Below are 19,082 nucleotides of genomic sequence, written 5' to 3' on the forward strand. Positions count from 1 at the left end.
TAAACTGCACAAAGCATGCCCCGATTATGACGGACGATAAACTCCGCAAGCACGCGAACCCTACCTATATCACTTGCAGGTGATATCGAGTCACTTACAGACTTCCAGTTTATCGGATCACTGCGACGTTCTACAACATTGAGAGCAAGAATAAAAATACACTGTGCAAAGTTGGCCTTAAGAAGCGAAGAACCTTCGTCCCTTCATGCGTGTAAGCTAAAACTGTGTAGCGATGAAAGGTGAAAGTCACTGAAAAGCTTAGCCAGGTTTCGAACCCACATCTTCCGGATTACCGTTATTGATCTTCACCGTTACCGTTATCTACATCGTTAATTTCTTAGGCATTTGAGGCTTTGTATGCATTTTCCCTTTCTATGTTGTTCCAGCCTCAGAACATCTGTTCTCTCATGTAAAACTGTGTGCTCCTTTTAGGCGTCTAATACACACCAGACGGGTGAACATTGTGTTATGTACATTTTCAAAGCTACTATCTATTACTTGCACAGACAAAAGGCAAAGTTACGTCAAATTTATTTGTGCTTCATCAGAGACAGCATGCGTCGATCGCTGACTTGCTGTTTGTGCTGAACAAAAAGGCGTTGAATTGTTTACCAAAGGTTCTTGCGGCACATGACGTGTAAATGGTGCCGGAGGGACATGCGTTGCACCTCCGGTAGGAGAGCCGGGATTCCTCTCGCCGTACTCTGGAGGAGGAACTCCGTATATCTGTTACATATAAAGCAAAAAAAAGCTACGTTTAGAATCATTATACGGGCTTTAGTAATTGCAGTTCGTGAGAGCAATGAAGCAGAAGAAGTATATCTATTCGTAAAACAACACAACTTTGTTTAGATGATAATGACTAGTAGAGAGTTTCATCGCTTGGGGCTATGCCCTACCCCTGCCCTATCACTCTAAATGTTTTCACACCTTTAAAGGTGTAATAACGTGCATGGCGCACGCCTTTTTAGGTGTAATTTTGGTAACATCATAATGGAGCACAGTTTCGCACAAATTTTCTTTACTCGACTGTTGCCTGTCCTGCAAAAATGCAGTCTTGCAACATCTCAACATTGTTGAACAGTATTGTAGACACTTGCGCGTGCTCAATTATCGGTAGCGATGCATATATGCATTAGCACGTACTGACAATATCCAAGACATAATGAAAGCAAGATTTGCACTGACATTTGATCTTTAGTAATGCTTTCCTAATTTTGTAAAATATCATCCTGGAGATGCAATGTTACGCAACCAGGTTGAACGTGCATAGCGCACACCTTTAAAGGTGTGAAAAAGTTAACAGTGTACCCCATTGCTGGCGGTAAAGGGGTTGAAATGGAATATTGAGTCGCCTTACAGTGAGGACCGAAGTACTACTGGGTCAAAAAACTTTAGAACTGCCTTTAGGGCACTTCTAAAGTTGGGCATGGGCCAAGCAATTTTGACATAGCGAGTGGGCGAGAGTCCAGCTTTCCAGGAGACATCTTGTTTGTTATTGTTTGATCAAAACTAAGTAATTAAGTATATGAACAGTGACGAATGCCGTCATAGAACCCAGAAAAAGTTTCGCGCTTGTAGAGGTCTTTCTGAAATCCAAAGTAAGAAGTCAGTGCCCCGCGGGACCAGAAGTTTATTTTAGCAAATTATTTTCCCAATTATCCAACCAGTTATCGCCTTGCGCATTTCGTCAACCCTCGACTTCAATGAACCACTAAAGCTTCTTCGTTCCTTAATCGTACTTTTCGTGAACGGAAGGGGTGGGGTCTCGACCATCACGTCTTACACGTAACACATTAGTAGCCTAGACGTTGTTCTACGCAATTAAATAAGTGATTCTTTGCACCAGGATACTCGGACAGTAGTTGCTGTAGAACCGTATTATTTCGCGCCCCCAAAATTTCGTAGATTGGGCGCAGTCAATATATTCGCGACCACTAATATTCGCGAGTGTCTCTGGACACTCCACATCGCCGTTTATACTCCATCGGATCGTTGACATCCATTTGTTGGAAGCCATGTCGAAGCGCCGGAAAATAAGACCCAGGGACAGCGAACGAGGTGCACATTGCCCAAGAAGAATACCCTCGCTCATCGGGAAGTATAAATGCCATCTCGGGGCACCATGTTTTCCTTATTGTGTCAATTTCTTGCCGAAAATTTCGCGTGCCCCTTACCTTCCCGAAAATGTCAATTCGCGAATTTCGCGAAAATTAAGGGGGCGCAAAATAATAGGGTCCTACAGTATCACTATCGTCTCTGCAAGTTTGAGTTCGCAATGACTGGCCCTGACGTGACATCGTAGACTTCAGGATTGCTGTCAGTTTATTTTGCCCTGACAGGTGTTGTGTATTTCCAACCGAGCGCTTTCGCTTTTCTATACTCCTGGTATGTCCATTTGAAAGCCCAGGAGGATAGTTCTTTATGTGCTCTTGCTGCAGGATCCTCAGTCACCCCTCCTGGTACATGGTCACTTTACCATCGCTCATCGGAGACACGCAGTGGTCTCTGGACCTCTAACTGACTTAACTTTATCCTTTCACGAATCGAGGTCAGAAAGTATTGGTTATTCCAGATTCCCTTTTCTCAGATTCCCCCCCTCCCCCATTCACATTTCGGAAGTCGAATATTCGGTAAAGCGCAGGAGACACGCATTACACCATACCAGACGCCATTCATAAAACTCTATAGTGTGAGTCGTTGAATAAATTTTCTCAAACAAATCAAACGAGGGACTCTGTAAATCGAATGTTATTAAGTGGACGGTTGACTGCATACCGCGCTGTCAATAGCGCTCAGGGAAGCAATCTGCATGCTACGAGGGGGAGGGAGCGACTTATCGATTATCCGTCTCTGAAATGCAAGCAACAGTGTATGATAAACGCAACATCACTCTCTGGAGGCAAGTCACTCGTCCGGGATTCACTAGAGCTTCTTGCGCATTCAGTGATTAGTGCACCTTTGATGAAATTAATACCACAGGTTAAAGCTACCTGGTGTCGAATGCCCTGACGGAATCCTCATTCAGAAAAATGTCGTGAGACCAGCTGCGTTGTTACTGAAGGTTGGCAAGCAAGAAGATATATTTACCATGTTATCCATCTTGACAATGTCGATGTATGAGGGTGGCTTCTCTAGCCCTTGGAACTCCCTCGGGACAACGTACACAGAGCATGCATTCGCTTCTTGTAACCTGGCACTGTACTCCCTGGCTCTGTCGCATGTCCTACGAATGTACATCACACGTAATGTACTTAAAAACGACTTAACAACGCACTTAAAACACGATGTATCATCGTACGCACATGTTAAAGGATTACACGTTACGTTGTTTTATTGCATAGCTGATGGTTATGGTGATGGTTATTTTGATGCATATTGAGCTGGCACTGCATCACGCTGTGTTATGGGACTTCCAGCTAAAACATTTTTCCTTTGGTACACGCTGAAACAGAGTAGGCTCAGCTGAAATTACGAACAATGCTGACACGTCGCTGGCTGTGATCCGTGAATGCATGTGTGTTACAGGCTCATGCCGGACCGTGCGAAAGCTACATTGTTCTTAATAGTATAGTTTCGCTAGTTCCATCACGAGAGGGCTTGTCCTGGCACAACAACATGTAGCTAATGTAGCATTGGGTCACTCCACAAAACTTCCACCCTGTCAACCTCTTGATCCCGCGCAAATAGAGAGTCGTCGAATGCTTTTCGCTAGGACTTCGAGGGATGCCTTCCGATAGCACGGCGTATAGCGGCGGATAGCACGGAACAGAACAGCCAGGGGTAGAGCAAGGCAACTGTAGAAGGGTGAATGTTTGGGCCTGTTGGTACATAGTATTGGAGAAAGGTACCCAGCGGTAAAAAAACAGGACAAAAGAAGTAGAACAAGGCACAGCAGTGTGTCTTCTTCTTCTTTTTTTTTTTCCTGTGTTTTGCCGCTGGTTACCTTTCTCCAAGACAACTGTATCACCTCGCGTGGAGTGAATGTATACATGTTCTGAGAGCAACAGGTCCATATAGCGAACCATAGTACTCTCGGGTGCGCTAACCACTACGCTACGCTGGCAACAGGTTGCCGACAACTCACCAATGGCGCCTCATTCAAAGAACGGGGCGATTCCCGACTCTGCTTGGATTTTTTTCGACGACAACTATATTTCAATATTTCATGTTCGTAGGCACCTCGAGCCTCGTGTTCGTCTGTTTATGTGTTCAGGGTCAGAACAGTTATTTTCAATCAGGACTATGTTTCTCGTTGTGCCTGTTTCACGAATGCCTGTTTCTTGTATAAACGAAAGAAGGAGCGAAAAAGGAACGCCTTCGGCTGCACTGCTATCGATATGACTTTTGTTGAGGAGCAGCACTGAACGGATGAGGAATATCTCGGGGCTTCTTCGCAGAAGTTACTTACTTCTTGACGAGGCACCCGACGAAAATGAAGAAAATTAGGACCATGAAGATCGCTGCCACGATCAGAGTCACCTTGTAGATGACCCCCGTGTCAGAAAGTGCAGTCTCTGTAAAACAAAGAACAAAAACTGACTTTAGCGGACCAAATCTCACATATCTGAATCCTGGCAATTCATGTCACTGCAATTTTCGTGTCTAACACTGCATTCTCAAAAAAAAAATATTGCTCCCCTATGTGGCGCGGAAGCCGCGAAAAATAGATTTTTAGTTTTGAGAAGTGTGACGTCATGAAGTGCCCATCCGCCAACGCGCCTGGCAACATTGCTCCTCGAAGGTCTACTTCCGTTCCGTGTCCTCCCACCACAGTGGCCGACCCGACAGTCCTTCAACGGGGAACAGAGAGTGTAGACGCGCTCTGTTGCTAGGCGACAGCTGTTAGAGCTTCCAGTGACACCACCTACTCTTGGAGAATCCGAAACTATCGAGTTTTGCGACTTCTTTCGAAAGTTCGTGGAAGCCCGTAATGTTCACTGTCGGCATTTGTATTTCGCGTACTGGTTCTCTGAGCGAGACTCGTTTACGATACGAAATTAAATAAATATACTTTTTTTGTCCGCAGTTCCACTTTAAAGGGGAAGTCCAGACGCCGAATCAAAAACAATGTCGCCTCCTTTCCTGTGATGCTCGGAGACGCAGTGTAAAATATGTCACCTAAATCGCAGTCTTTATTTTATTGCCAGTGGTTGCGCATATCATGCGTCACTGTTAGCAACTTCCTGTATTACCTGGCGGTTCCGCAACTTGTCATTTCTAAAAGCACACATGCACACTGTTCTCTCTAAGCACAAAAAGGCAGTAATTTTAGACTTCTTTGGGACTGGGTGCACTGCCACAACCGTAAAGGCGGGTTAAGAGTCCGACGGAGTGGTACGTAACGACGCGCAGCGTACCGCTTCTACGCTGCTATGATCTGCTATGAATTATCATTATCACTAAAATAGGGAATAATGCCAATCGAGGGGTCTAGAAGCTGCAACTACTCCATGGATAAAAAAAGACCATGGATAAACCTATTATGGTTTGTTTTTAGATGCGCCTAGCCAGCAGAAACGCGACAGTGTTTGTATGCATGGACCAGGGTATTATTGTTACGCCTTCATTAGTTCCCACTCAGATGGAGTCACTAAATGTTGCCTCTAACGTAAAGCTGTCAATCTAAAACAGTAATGTAATGTGTCTCAATGTAATGTAATCTGAAATCTCATGTGTAAAAATTTATGAATACGCTGAATAAACTAAACTAAACTGTGATTAAGTGTGAACGCCTCACGTATCACAGTCACAATTGGAAATCAACACGCTGGAACAAAATCGGAACTGCAAAGCAAGAAACATCAACTAGCATCACTATTAATCCGAGTTCACGTGTTATAACATCGCCGATCGTGACACCATTAACACTGGGTTTGTGGGACATCACCAAGGACCATTTTAAATGGGCAGCTGCATGAGGTTGTTGTTTCCCTTCGTTTTCTTTTTCTATTTTTGTTACAAGAGCAACTTTCTAGTCATGAGAAAAGTCCCGAGTGTAGTGCAATTATGTAATACATCAAACCAGAAACTCCATACAATGCAACAGTACGAACTGAATGATTTTAGTCATCATCTAGTTAGTTAAACAAAGCTGAGTCATTGCTAAAATGTTGCAGAAGCCATATCCTCATACGGGATGTTTCATTTAAGTTGGACACCACCTCTAAAAAACAGAAAAAAGAAAAGCACACCGCACCGGAACGAGTCCGTCTGCATTATGTTACCAGCCTTGTACGATATTCAGCATATTTTTGGTACTTTAACTTTTTAATCATTTGGATTAGATAAAGTTTTTCAATAGTGAAGTTGCGAACGCTGACATGAGGTGACAAATGCCAATGGGTGCAGTTCTCTACCTGTTGCGCGTTATATTTTTCCGTGCCCGAAAAATGTGCGCAGACTTCCAAAAATACCACGTGACCTTTCTCCGTCGCGCGAAAAGTGCGTCTGATGGAAGCGCTCTCTGGCACCCACTTCACGTACAAGTGATAGTGATCTTACCACCATTCCTCCCAACTCCTGTTACTATATCAGACTTGCAAGTCTGATATCTGCTGAACGATAAACTCGACACGAGTGACGGTACAGATCTTTCCTTTCCCTTCCTTTTTTTTTAATGAAAGAGGAACGGCAAAATTACCTCTTCATAGTACAGCTTGTGCGTTCAGCATCCTGCTCTCGTGAGTCGCTTTTATTGACTTCCATTTCGATACAACTGTTACTTTTTGAATGGGCGACGTAGCTGAATAGAGCAAATAATGCCATACTCTAATGAAGAGACAGGCGATATGGTACTGCTGTTCTTACGTGCAGCACAGGACAATAAAGAAAAGTCCTGCGACAGTACCGTGGCACTATCACAACTTAAAAGAAATCGGAAGGTTCACGAAGAAACGCCACGGGTCTGCGACACTGCAAGAAGATGTTCGTCCTACCGCAAAGAAAGTCGGCCATTCCGATTTTCGGCGGCGGCGTCTTGCAACCGTCGTTGGCATTCGCACGACGTTAAGCCACGTCCTACTAGATTATAACGACCATGTCGTAATCAGCGAACCCTATGAGGAGCGCGTCCGCACGATCCGGTAGGGGCGCTACTCATCGGCACGCGAGATCTGCATCACGATTGGACGATGGAAATTTGAATTCTGAACGCGCAGAAGCGTATGTACGACTACCGTAGCAGACGACAGCAATAGCTCCTATGTGCTCCTACGAAAACGCGTAGAATGATGGTGATAATCAACCTCAGAATGAAACATCTGTGGAATATCCACCGCTTGTACAGAAATACTAAGGTAAGCTAAAGTACAAAGTATTGTAGAAGTTGAGGAAGCAATAACTGGGACGATGAGTAGCGCCACCGCTACCTTCCAAACATGCGGCGCTGGGAAGTGGTGCCTATAACATGGTCGTTATAATCTAGCAGAGTTCGAGGTAACTCGTTACAAGTAACTCGTTACTGTAACTAAGTTCCTTTTTTTGGTAACTTGTAACTTAACTCGGTACTTTTGCGCCGTGGTAACTTTCAGAGGAACTCGTTCCTTTTTTAGGTAACTTTGCCAAAGTAACTTATGTTATGTTCCAAGTTACTTTTAACTCGATTTTCACTCACGTCCACATATTTTCTTGCTTTCTCTCCGGTTCCTTCATGGCATTTTTTGCCATAAAACGTGATATTTAATCAATTACAGTATTTTATTCAGGAAGTAAGAACCGCTGCCATTGAAATGAAGCTGAACCATTGTGCGCCCACAGGGAGTAAGATGCAAAGCGTTCGAATATACCTCTACCAGAGAAACGCCATCATGACATAGACAGACTGAAACCGAAACAAATCGGAAGGAGAGAGCTGGGTTCCACGAACGGGCACTTGTTCGCTGCCTCAAACTGAAAGAAAAGTAGGACCGAGGGTCGCGTCCCTTTAAGGGGCCATATCGTAATCCCCTCAAGACCGTGGCTATTGGGCGCGACCTTGTTCACCTCTAGCTTCGAGCGTAGTTCAATTCTACCAAGTTTTGGCGCTGTCGAACACTATGACGTCATTTGTTTACAAACAGGGATAGGTCTATTGTTGGACATAAACGAAAACGATCTAAGCGTGTTGCACTCCTCCGCAGACAACTCAAGGTCTAACTCAGCTGCTCACGCGCGCTGCACCTGCGAAATGCTATTTTGTGTCCGAAGTAACTTGGAAGTAACTCGTTCTTTTTTTAAGTAACTCAGTAACTGCGAGTTACATTTCAGGCTGAAGAACTTCGGTATTCACTTAGTTACATTTTGCACACGGTAACTTAACTTGTAACGAGTTCTTTTTGAAGGGTAACTTCTCAGTCTATGTAATCTAGTAGGTCGTGCGTTAAGCCTAGTTGTGGTTCCCACTTGATGACGCCCGACGCGATGTCGCTTGCAGGCGGCGGAAGTACAGGCGCATATCCGGCGTTCTCAGAGCAGACACGCCGAGCCAAAAAAGTTCGGCATGCCGAACTTTCTAAGTGGTGCTCTGCGGCGCTCGCGAGAGCTCGTGCGACCGACGTTTTCCTAGCCAATTAGGTGATATCACAGGGGTGACACAAACCCGCCATTGCTGTAACTACCCCAAAGCTGGTGCTTTTGGCAAAATTGCCATCTCATCCTGGTCGCACGTCATAGAAAACGTCATTTTGAGGTCATGTGACTTCGTTTACATGTCGCTTTGCCGCTTACCCACATACTTCCGTCGTTATAGAGCCAAGAGGTGAACCCATTTCGCAGCGTAAACTATGCGGTGCTTCATGCAACATGGTAGCGGTACAGCTGGCTAATCTTTTCAGTGACTTCATCATTAATTTCTTAGGCACTTGTGGCTTTGTATGTATTTGTCCTTTCTGTCTGTTCCAGCCTCAGAACATCAATTGTCTCACGTTCAACCGGTGCCTCGCGCGTCGATCCCGTCGTATCAATGTGTGTATGAGTGAGAAAAATGTAAGAGTGAAAGCGGGGCTTCAGATGACGTACACTTGGAAGTCGCTGGGGAGGTGTGTTAGTTAGTGTGTTAGCCATCAACAATCATTCTTATATGTGTATTCTGCATTGAATTGCGTTTTGTGTGTGTGGCTACATGGCTCAATAAAAGTTTTGTGGAAAAAAAAATGTTAGCTTAGCTCAATTGGTAGAGCCCAGAAGATGCCCAGAAGAATCCAGAAGATGTGGGTTCCAGTCCTACAGCCTGGCTAACCTTTTCAGTGACTTCCATCTCTCATAATCTTTCATCAGTTTTTCGCATTACTTTGATTCCCTGACGCTTGTGACATTCGGATAATTAGAGCCACAGGAGCATCGCAAAGAGACGAAATGCGCGCTCACTGCAGGAGGGATTGACAGAATACACTAAACAGAGAGCGGACCGAGGAACTTGAAGTCTAACAGGTGCGGGGAACTCGACGCCGCATTTTAGGCATATGTCGTCGAGTTCCCATTTTCGGATATTTTCGCAATTAAGAGAGCCCAGTAAACCAAATATGTCCCAAGGATATCCTGGGGAAGAACTGAATTTGACATTTGGATATCCCAGGGATGTTCGTGAACGTCCCGTTTACGTCCGTGCGAGGTCCCTGGGAACAGACTTTCTTCCTCATTTTGCAGCCCGGGGGACATCCTATGAACGTCTCTGTTGGATATCTGGATGTGAATGGGACGTTTACCGTTTCATATCAAATTAGCTTGTATGCTGAGCACTATGCATTATTATTCAGTTTTTGTTATCTGTCCATGTTTTAGAAATTGTTTTGGATAAATAATCGACATCTTTTATTTGAGAGCGGTATGCAACCGCTGTATGTAGCTATGGATACAGCACCTATCGGCAACGCCACGTGACCTTGCGTATCCCATTGTTGTTATGGGAGACCGCTTGCACTCGCACATACACACATATGTGATATCGAGTGAGCATTACCTACGGAGGCCTGTGGTGGCCTCTTTTGGCATACTGGATGGAGCATATACTGAAATGAGACTTGTAGGAGTACGTTCAGTAAGTGTACAGCGCGGTGAACTACGATTGTAACGGTGAAGACGTCTTGGGAACTAATTAGTTCGTGTGCCAACAACGCCGAAGCATAACCGTTGATATTTCAGGCGTCCCTTTCTCACAAACATTGTGTTTTTAATTCAAACTATCTTCCATGATGTGATTGCTCTGCAAATAATGGTCTAAACCCTAAATGTTTCTCGCTTTGCTTACGTCACTCCAGTAAGCGTCACGTGTCCCAGATATGTGCGCAAAATGCAACGCGGTGGGGCAATTCTTTTTACATCCTGCAGATGTCCCTGGGAGATACAATGTCGGACGATTTTCATTGTCACATTGTGGACGTCCAAATAACGTCTGGTGGACTTCCTGGACATAGGTGACGTCTGAGACTTTTCTGGGACGTCCCTGGGATATTTCTGGTTTACTGGGAGGCAAACTCAGTGATGCGAACTTCGAGCACCAGCTGCTCCTTAAGTGCAATATGTACAGATAGTATGTGTAATAACAGTAATTCTGCGATAAATTTACTAAATTACTAAATTTTCCGAAAAGTAACTGTAATTTGTAACTGTAACTGTAACTTAACTAGTTACTATTTTCACGATGTAACTGTAGCTATAACTTAACTACTATTGGCTCGGGTAATTGTAACTATAACTACACTCTTAAAAATGAACTTCACCGCATAGCACGCTCCTAGCCAACCATTATCTCGAATGATATCGTTATCATTGGGGATAGGCATCACTGGGGATAGGCTTACCTGTGTAGACGCACAAGCCTTTATTCATCTTGAACCCCGAGGGGCAGGCGCATGTGGTGGTTCCGTTATTGCATGTCCTGCTGCTGCTGCTGCAGTTGCCCTTCCAGTTACACTCGGGTAGTCCCACTGCGTCAGAAAGCATGCTAGAATCTCATGTCATTGTCACGCGATGCAATATGCACGCGAACAAGCAAGCTGCAGACTGAGCACTGCACGGCTTACCGGAAAGCCCGAGCCCGGCCCGGCCTTTGAGTATTTTATGCGGGAGTGGGCCGGGCTCGGGTTTCAGCCACCGGGCGTGTACCGGGTACGAGCTTGACAACGCCGGCCATGGTCGGGCATGTATGGGAACATATTTCACGAGACAAGACAGTGAATTTTCATGTCACTTTGGTTTTTCCCCCATTGGGTATGATATATTATGGTATTCTCATCTGAGAACAATCACTTTTTTTATATGTGATCATGCTTATTTCGTGTAATGGGTCTCAATTTCATATGTACACACTGTTAAAACAGAACGTCACCACATAGCACGCTCCTAGCCAACCATCATTCCGAATAATATCATTCTGTGTCGTGAGTTGTTCAAAAGAGGGGGGAAGCGCCTATCTGGGACAAGATAATGTGTCCCAGATAGGCGCCTCCTCCCATTTTCCACAAATCAATGCATAGAATGATATAATTCGGAATGATGGTTGGCTATGAGCGTGCCATGTGGTAAAGTTCTGTTTTAACAGTGCACTCACACGCATTTTGGGATGATTGGTGTGGCGGGCGCGCGGAGAGTCCGGCAGGATGGTCACTTAGGTTAGGTGTTGGGACATATTTCGTTCTCGTGAGAGTCCGGCACGACGGTCAGTTAGGTTAGGTGTTCTGACATATTTCGTTAGCGTGAGAGTTCGAGAAAGGGCAACTAACACCGGAGATGAGTCCCTCTTGAACTACATGGTGCATACATATCGCCCACGCGCAACCGGCATGCCACTGGCATAAGCTGACCGAGTAATGTATACACCTGTTCCAAGACGATGGTCGCGTGAGGACGCTAGACTAAATCTAATCAACGACACAAGAACTACAAAAAACTATGAGAAATTTATTTCGCATAATCAAAACAGCGATGTGAGGAGGAAAGGCGGGCAAAGCGTCATGTACGTGTGTACAGGAGAGTCACAGCTATTTAATACCAACGACATCGATGACAGAAGAACATATCCAAGTGGCACATTGCGACACTGCGTAGAAGAAACAACATTTTCCCAAAGGTGCAGGATCTAAGCCTACGCGATATATTTTACGTCCTTTTTCGGCAGAATAGACCTCTACCCGAGAAACGTCATCATGACGTTGGTAGGCAGACTGAAACCGAAACAGATCAGAAGGGGAGGGCAGGGTTCCACGAATGGCCACTTGTTCGCTGCCTCCTATGGACCTTTCTCACAATGGCTTATGCGCATGCGTATGACCTAGAGGCGCCGTAGAGGATTATCTCCGTCTTCACTAGATGGCGCACTGTGGGGACGACAGAAGTGGGGACCAGTGGGGAGACCGCACGAATGGCGCGACCTCGTCGGCCCCACTCCGGACCGGTTTTGGTCCTTTGTGCTATCCACGTTGATTTGTTTTGAACGCGAGCCGAGCATGGGTCGTTGGAGAGCCGCTAGGATTAGAGTCACTAAATAAGCTACGCTTCAGAGTATCGACACTGAGTTCCAAGAGCGAGCATGCGCCATCTTGTTTCCGCGCCACCCTGCCCATGCGCACGCGCACAGCGCACGTTAGCGCAGGATGCCATCTATCGTGCGCGGGTGAAGTGTTCCTTTCGTTTACGAGCAGCAGTTGACGGCCTTGAGCTCACCTTGACATGTTCTGGACGCTCTGGTTGACAATACATGGACTATGGCACAACAATCATACACGCTTCTCTATCCCACAGGGAGCATTATGTTAGCCGTCTTTGATCCTCATATGGGGATGATACCGGTGTGGTGCGGAAACAAGATGGCGTTCTTGCTCTCTCTTGGGCCTCAGTGTCGATACTCTGAAGCGTAGCTTATGTTGAATTCCAATGGCAGAGTCGGAACAAGTGGCAGACTCGGCAATGGAGCGGCGTGATCTGGCCTAGAGCAAGTGATCCGTATCTGCGACTAGAACACTTGCGCCCAACTTGGAGTTTAGCCCTGGCCAATCTCCCTTGGTGGATGGCGGCAAGAGACGGAGGAAGAAGAAGAAGAAGAAGAAGGTACTCATGTTCCATTATAACGCAATGTTTTGCAACATCAAGGTCCTTCTAATCCCATAGCGTTGCCATTGTAATGTCTGACTTATCGCTTCCTTCATGAAACGAAATCGCCAACGTACGACGCGAAAGACTAGTCACGGCGAAGACGCGTTGCGAAGCGGACACGTTGGCGAAGCAGAGACAGGAAATAGGAAGCACAAGCGACTGGTGACACGTCACATAGAGTTCCGGTTGAATCTGCCTATTTTGGCGGAGCAGTCTGGGTTGCTCCCTGGAGCGACCTTGGCTCGAATGCCGCTCTGAAGCTCCCACTGGAAGACTCCAGAACTGTTCCCAATCTGCCAATCGAACATACTTGCTCTCAGCGGAGCAACAAAACTTGCTCCGGAGGCGCTCCGAATCTGCCATTGGAATTCAACATTATTTAGTGACTCTAGCTAGGATACGTCGCGTATGTGAAAAAGGACAATTGAAAAAAAAAGTAGAAGCGAAGCTCTCGTCCCTTTCAGGGACCATCGTATTCCCCTCAAGACCGTGGCTTTCGGGCGCGACCTTGTTCGCCCCCTAGCTTTGAGCGTAGTTCAACTATCAAATCGGTGGCTCTGTGGACCACTATGACGTCATTTGTTTACAAACAGGAAGACAGGATTAGTGCAATAATTAAGCGCCGAACATCCGCTTATTTTACGCTGAAAACACGCTGACACTATATGCCTCTAGCACAACTTCGGACACGAAGCGTAAATCCATGTCGCATTGCAACTCCCCTAACGTAATTTTGACAGAAAGTTGCAAACCACCTAGTGTCACAAAGAGGCATACGCCCCCTCACATCACCCTTGTACGTATTTAAAGCATTGTATTTAAGATACTGTATTTTAAATACGATTCGTGGTATCTTGGTATCTTACTCAATACTTTTTCGGGGGGAGTATTTGTACTCTATTTCAAATACATTTTGTGGTATCTTCCACTCGATACACTGACTACTTTTTGGATCGCCTCTCGCTTTTTAAATTTTTTCTCTTTTCTTTTTTTTTTTCTTTTTATTGGCATGCTCGCGCTGCGGGAATTTCCATTCCGACCCCACACGTTGACCTGATCTTTTTTTTTTTTTTGAATTTATCTTGAACTGGAACTTTTGGTACTTACTAACTAACTTCTGGAACAAAAGCAAGGGTTTTATAATGAGTACCCTGCAGCTGAAGCAGAGTTCTGACCTGATTATCTCCTCTGACTCTGTACCAGACTTCTAGGACACCCCTGCTTGACAAGCTTCTACTCTTTCAGTTTGTAATGTATGTAATGTAATGTTTCTATGTAGTCGGTAGTAGCATGACAGATCGGTCAGTGGCTGCCGCATGCCCTGTTAGGGCTCTTGTATTTATGGACATAAGGAAGTCATACTGCACGAGTTGTCAGTTCGCAGAATGGAGCCAACGAAAGAGGCGCGTTCACTCCCCTATAGCCAAACCTTCGGACGATTTTCGAATACCGTAATTTCACGCGTATACGCCGCACCGCAGATAAGCCGCAGGACCTGCTCTTAGGAACGTTTTGAAAATTTTCTGGCAGATAAGCCGCACTGGTAGATATTCCGCGGGCAATACGACGCCACTGATTTGTGCGCCAACGGAGACCGAAAGAAGACCACAAACCCTGGGGTACATATGCCAAGGCCGGCATGGTGTATAACAAAGGAGGTCAGTTCTAGTGTTCTACCAAGATCGGATTGTGCCCTTGTTGCGTGTTTTTCATGGGTCGAGGGGTCAGTGGTCTTCCAGAAGACATGAATCACTGTCACCACTTTCGTTAAAGCTGCTTGGGGGAAGACACTAGGAAAGTCTGTCTACTCGAATGTGGACGTGCCCCTGTTTCGCATTCTTCATGCACTGGCAGGGTGGTGCTGTTATGGAGACACTGTCGTGGTCGGCCCTTTCGTTAAAATTGGTGTATGGGGAAAATACCAGGGAAAAATAGCCAGCAGATAAGCCGCACCGGCGAATAAGCCGCAGAGCACCCGCGAGAAAAAAAAATCGCGCATAAGCCGCGGCTAATACGCGTGAAATTACGGTATGTTTCGGAAGCCGATAACAATATTTCAGTCAAATGCAAGCTTTGCTTACACAAGAACAAGGTGCTTCCGACCGGGAGGACATCAAACTCACGTGTTTCAAACTCATACGTGTGTCATAGTCGCGTTCACGTACTTTCCCACGACGCCTACCGAAGTATCTTAAGTGTATCTTAAATACGAGGGGCGTTCAAGTCAAACCGGGACTTTTCATTTTTCGCAAAAGTAAAATGAACTTAGAGGCGAGAAATTAGTTTTATTTTTCAACGTAATCTCCAGCTGCACTAATGCACTTGTCCCAGCGTTTCACGAGGGCTTGGATGCCAGCAGCGTAGAAATCCTTACCGGCGCGTAGCAGCCATGATCGGGCCGTATTCTTGACCTCGTCGTCGCAGCTGAAGTGGCAACCCCCAAGGAACGCCTTCAGTGGACCGAAGAGATGGAAATGGCTGAGGGCGAGGTCTGGACTGTAAGAGGGATGTGGCAGCAACTCCCAGCCAAGTTCCTGTAAGGTGCCTGTCGTGAGATGTGCGGTATGCGGGCGTGCATTGTCCTGTAGGAGCAGGACTCCTTTGGTGATGAGGCAGGCTTTCCGAAACTGGAGGTGTTCATGAATGATAGTGTTCAACGTTCCCACAGAAATGTCCGTCTTTCGAGCCAGTTCGAGACATGTTATCCGTCGGTTCTTGAGAATCGGGCGCTCCACAAGTTGGATGTTCTCAGGAACTCTAACACTTGGCTCTGAGCCGTCCCGGCCGGGATCGTCCTGCACTGATGTACGGCCGTCTCGGAACCGTTGGCACCACTCAAACGCTTTGCTGCGGCTAAGTGTATCGTGGCCATACTGAGCCCGAAGTCTTCTGTGAATTTCAGATTACTTTACGCCTTCATTCACGAGAAACATCATGACAATTCGCTGTTCGATGTGCGCGCTCACCTCGTTGTCGGCCATCTTGTCTAGCACGTGTCTTCTGTTTTGCACAAACTTTGGACCACCACGTGGCGAACGCGGAGGCCTCTCGCGTGTAAAAATGACGAAAAAGAAGTAGCGCGAGCCATTTGTACACTGAGGAGACAGAAAGTCCCGGTTTGACTTGAACACCCCTCGTACTTTCGGAAGTATTTGCTACTTAATTACTTTCATTTTGGAGTATTTATACTCTATCTTAATTACAATTTTGCAGCAGTATTTACTATCCCATTTTAAACACTTTTTGAGATACCTTGTACATCTCTGCTTCAAATCAAAACCGACAACAGTATCATTCTCCACCGATGGCTTTTCTTTTTTTTTTTTTTTTTTTTTTGCACTGTATGGTGTTGCTGTCTGGTAATGGTGTATTATCTTCCTGATACCACCTGTGAACTACGTTTCCATATTTTTCTTTCTATTTCTATTCTATTCTACGTTCCTGATAACGTGGCACTACCTTCTAGATGCAATGTTCCGTACATGCGAGAAAGATTGTGACTTGTGAGGTTTGACTGATAGGAGAACATTACACATTCACCGTCATGGTGCTCTATACATTGAAACACGGCATTCAATGTTCTATCTACATCATTTTTCTTTTACCTCAGTCGGTGGCCTCGAATTGAAACTGCTCATACATAAAACACCTGCCTGCTTAGCTTATGTATTTACTTGGACCTCTACTGCTTCGTACACCGTGAGTGCGCTATGTAATTACGAGGTGCAGAGTGCGGCCACGTTCACGCACTTTGATGCCTTGCCAACTGACTGCACACAAGGGAACAATAAACAGTCAGCAGTACGTGTCGTACAAATTGAAAGGAGAATAAATTTTGTTGCCAATGGTATTTTTCGCCCAGTGCCGAAATGGAACCCGCAATATTAGTTCGGCAATAGACGTAGGGCGTGGTGTGTGTGTTCGTAATCTTATAATTAATTATTCCTCGTTACAAGCGAGTATATTTTCTTTTTCGTGTTTATAGAGCTCAGTTGTTACATCCCGTTAGGTAAGAAGAAATTAAAGGGACCATGAAAACCTAACCTAACCTAACCTAACAAAACTTGATGAATTCTTTTTTTATTAATTGATCGAGTAAATATCGCAATCGTGATGGGAAATGTATTGAACCTGCAGACGCATGGCATTTCTAGGGTGGGCATTGACACAAAAATTGATCACTTCCCACTCTACAGAGGTGTGCTGAAGATCATCAATCACAAATCACTTATCAAATCATTCGGTATAGCAACTTTCTCTCTCCGTACGCAGTCGGAAAAATGGACAAAGAAATCTAACGATAAAGCAAGGCGTTTCTGCTGGTCGCACACGATGAAGTAAATAATTAGGGAGTGCCTTTTTCGGGTTAAACCAGATCCGCCCGGTTATCCCCCCCCCCCCTTCCCCCTCCCGAACTGACCTCCGACCAATTCGGGTTAAACCCGCTTTCTCCCCGAATTCCAGTCACTATGAAACCCTGAAGAAGTGATGCTTCCACTGAAGACGAATAAAGGTCGCCACATGTAAGAATGGCTCACTTACGTTCCCGCCAATACACCCAGGGGCGGATCTAGAATTTTCCCGACGGGGGGTCCACCACGTGCGTGCTGGGATTGGTCCATTGAACCCTATGTTCGAGACTGGAATTGAGGAAGGCCGAACCCCTGGGCCCATATCCCCCCCCCCCCGTAGATCCGCGCCTGAATACCTGAAGAGAGATTAGGAAATGACTTAATAGACAAGAGGAGAAACAAGAACACCTGATAACACCCGAAGGCACAATTATCGCCCGATTTCTCGCCGAATTACCGATTTAAAAATAACGCTCGATTTTTAGCCCCCGAATCTGAGACAGGCATTTAACTCGAAAAAGTCACTCCCTATAAATAATGTGCATATGCTTTCTATTCTTTGTGCGTAGTTCACACATCTTACACGTGGACGTATAGTCGCTGCCGCGGGTGTATACCTCGAAATAAAGTGATCGAAATCCCCGCTGCAGTATAAACTATCGGAAATAAACGTTATTTCACTATAAAATGCACAGTCGCGTGCGGGAAACTGCCAACAGCGAACTTAGACTAACTTGGATATAGAAAAACAAACGCCGAACTTGAACTAGCCGAATAACAAACCAACCAACGTGGTGTTCCGTCGTGTCTCTCCCGCTAAGCCTATAACGGTCGCTAAAATTTGTCTTTCCACCAGTCAAATTTGTCTTTAACCAGTCAAATTCACGAATTTGACTGGTTAAATATCGATACCGTGTTTTTAAACACGGCATACCATGTTACGAAGCAATCGAGCGTCCTCCTTGTTTTTGTTTGTTTCGAGAACGGGAATTTCCAGAGTGGGCATTTCGCAACTGGGAACATCGAGGTCCACCCGCTGCAGCACGTGCCGCTGTGTGGGCCCATCCGGACAGTCCCGACAATCGTTTCTCCAGCAGATGGAGCTTTCGCCACTCACCTTCGGACCTAGAGAAACCATCTTTCACCACAATGGCAATTTCGGTTGGTCCTAAAATCCGTGAAGGATCGTTGGCAGTCACAACCACAGAACAAAGTAGGATCAGCAGGAGGTAGAGAATCATCGTGGGGGCGCCGGGAGGCTTCGTTGGAGGCCAAGTTTATGACAAGCTACGTCAGTCTCTCCCATGTGTTGCTGCTTCCGACGCACCGCTACATCGTGAGAGGTAATAAAAATGGAGCGTTCGACGTGCCGATAAAGTGCGTTATCATGATAAGGATGGCGAATGCGTTGTTGGACAAAAACACGACGGAGATGATAGTGGAGCAGCTGCTGTACGGCTGTGTATGAGTTCATGTATTGACAGAACATAAACCGACTTGACATAACACCGAAAAAAAAGTATTTAAAGTATTTAACTTGGTATTAAGATACTTACTTCGCTTAAAGGCATCACTGTAGGACGGGATAGGTCTCAACAGGGGAAAAAACGCAGCGCGCACACGACAATAGTACATCTATGCATATGGATGGATGTAAAGACT

General features: G+C 45.7%; 1 protein-coding gene across 1 annotated transcript; it reads right to left on the reverse strand.

The window, feature by feature from the left end:
- Positions 1 to 513: 513 nt before the first annotated feature.
- Positions 514 to 18,772, reverse strand: LOC135399657 (uncharacterized). Its single transcript, XM_064631393.1, has 5 exons — positions 18,538 to 18,772; positions 10,779 to 10,904; positions 4,412 to 4,517; positions 3,091 to 3,226; positions 514 to 726 (listed from the first exon to the last, which is right to left on the reverse strand). The coding sequence occupies exons 1-5, from the start codon at positions 18,659 to 18,661 to the stop codon at positions 520 to 522; spliced, it is 699 nt and encodes a 232-aa protein (XP_064487463.1). The 5' UTR covers positions 18,662 to 18,772; the 3' UTR covers positions 514 to 519.
- Between the last annotated feature and the right edge of the window lie 310 nt (positions 18,773 to 19,082).

This window comes from Ornithodoros turicata, chromosome 7 (genome assembly GCF_037126465.1).
Source record: "Ornithodoros turicata isolate Travis chromosome 7, ASM3712646v1, whole genome shotgun sequence".
Classification (NCBI taxonomy): Eukaryota; Metazoa; Arthropoda; class Arachnida; order Ixodida; family Argasidae; genus Ornithodoros; species Ornithodoros turicata.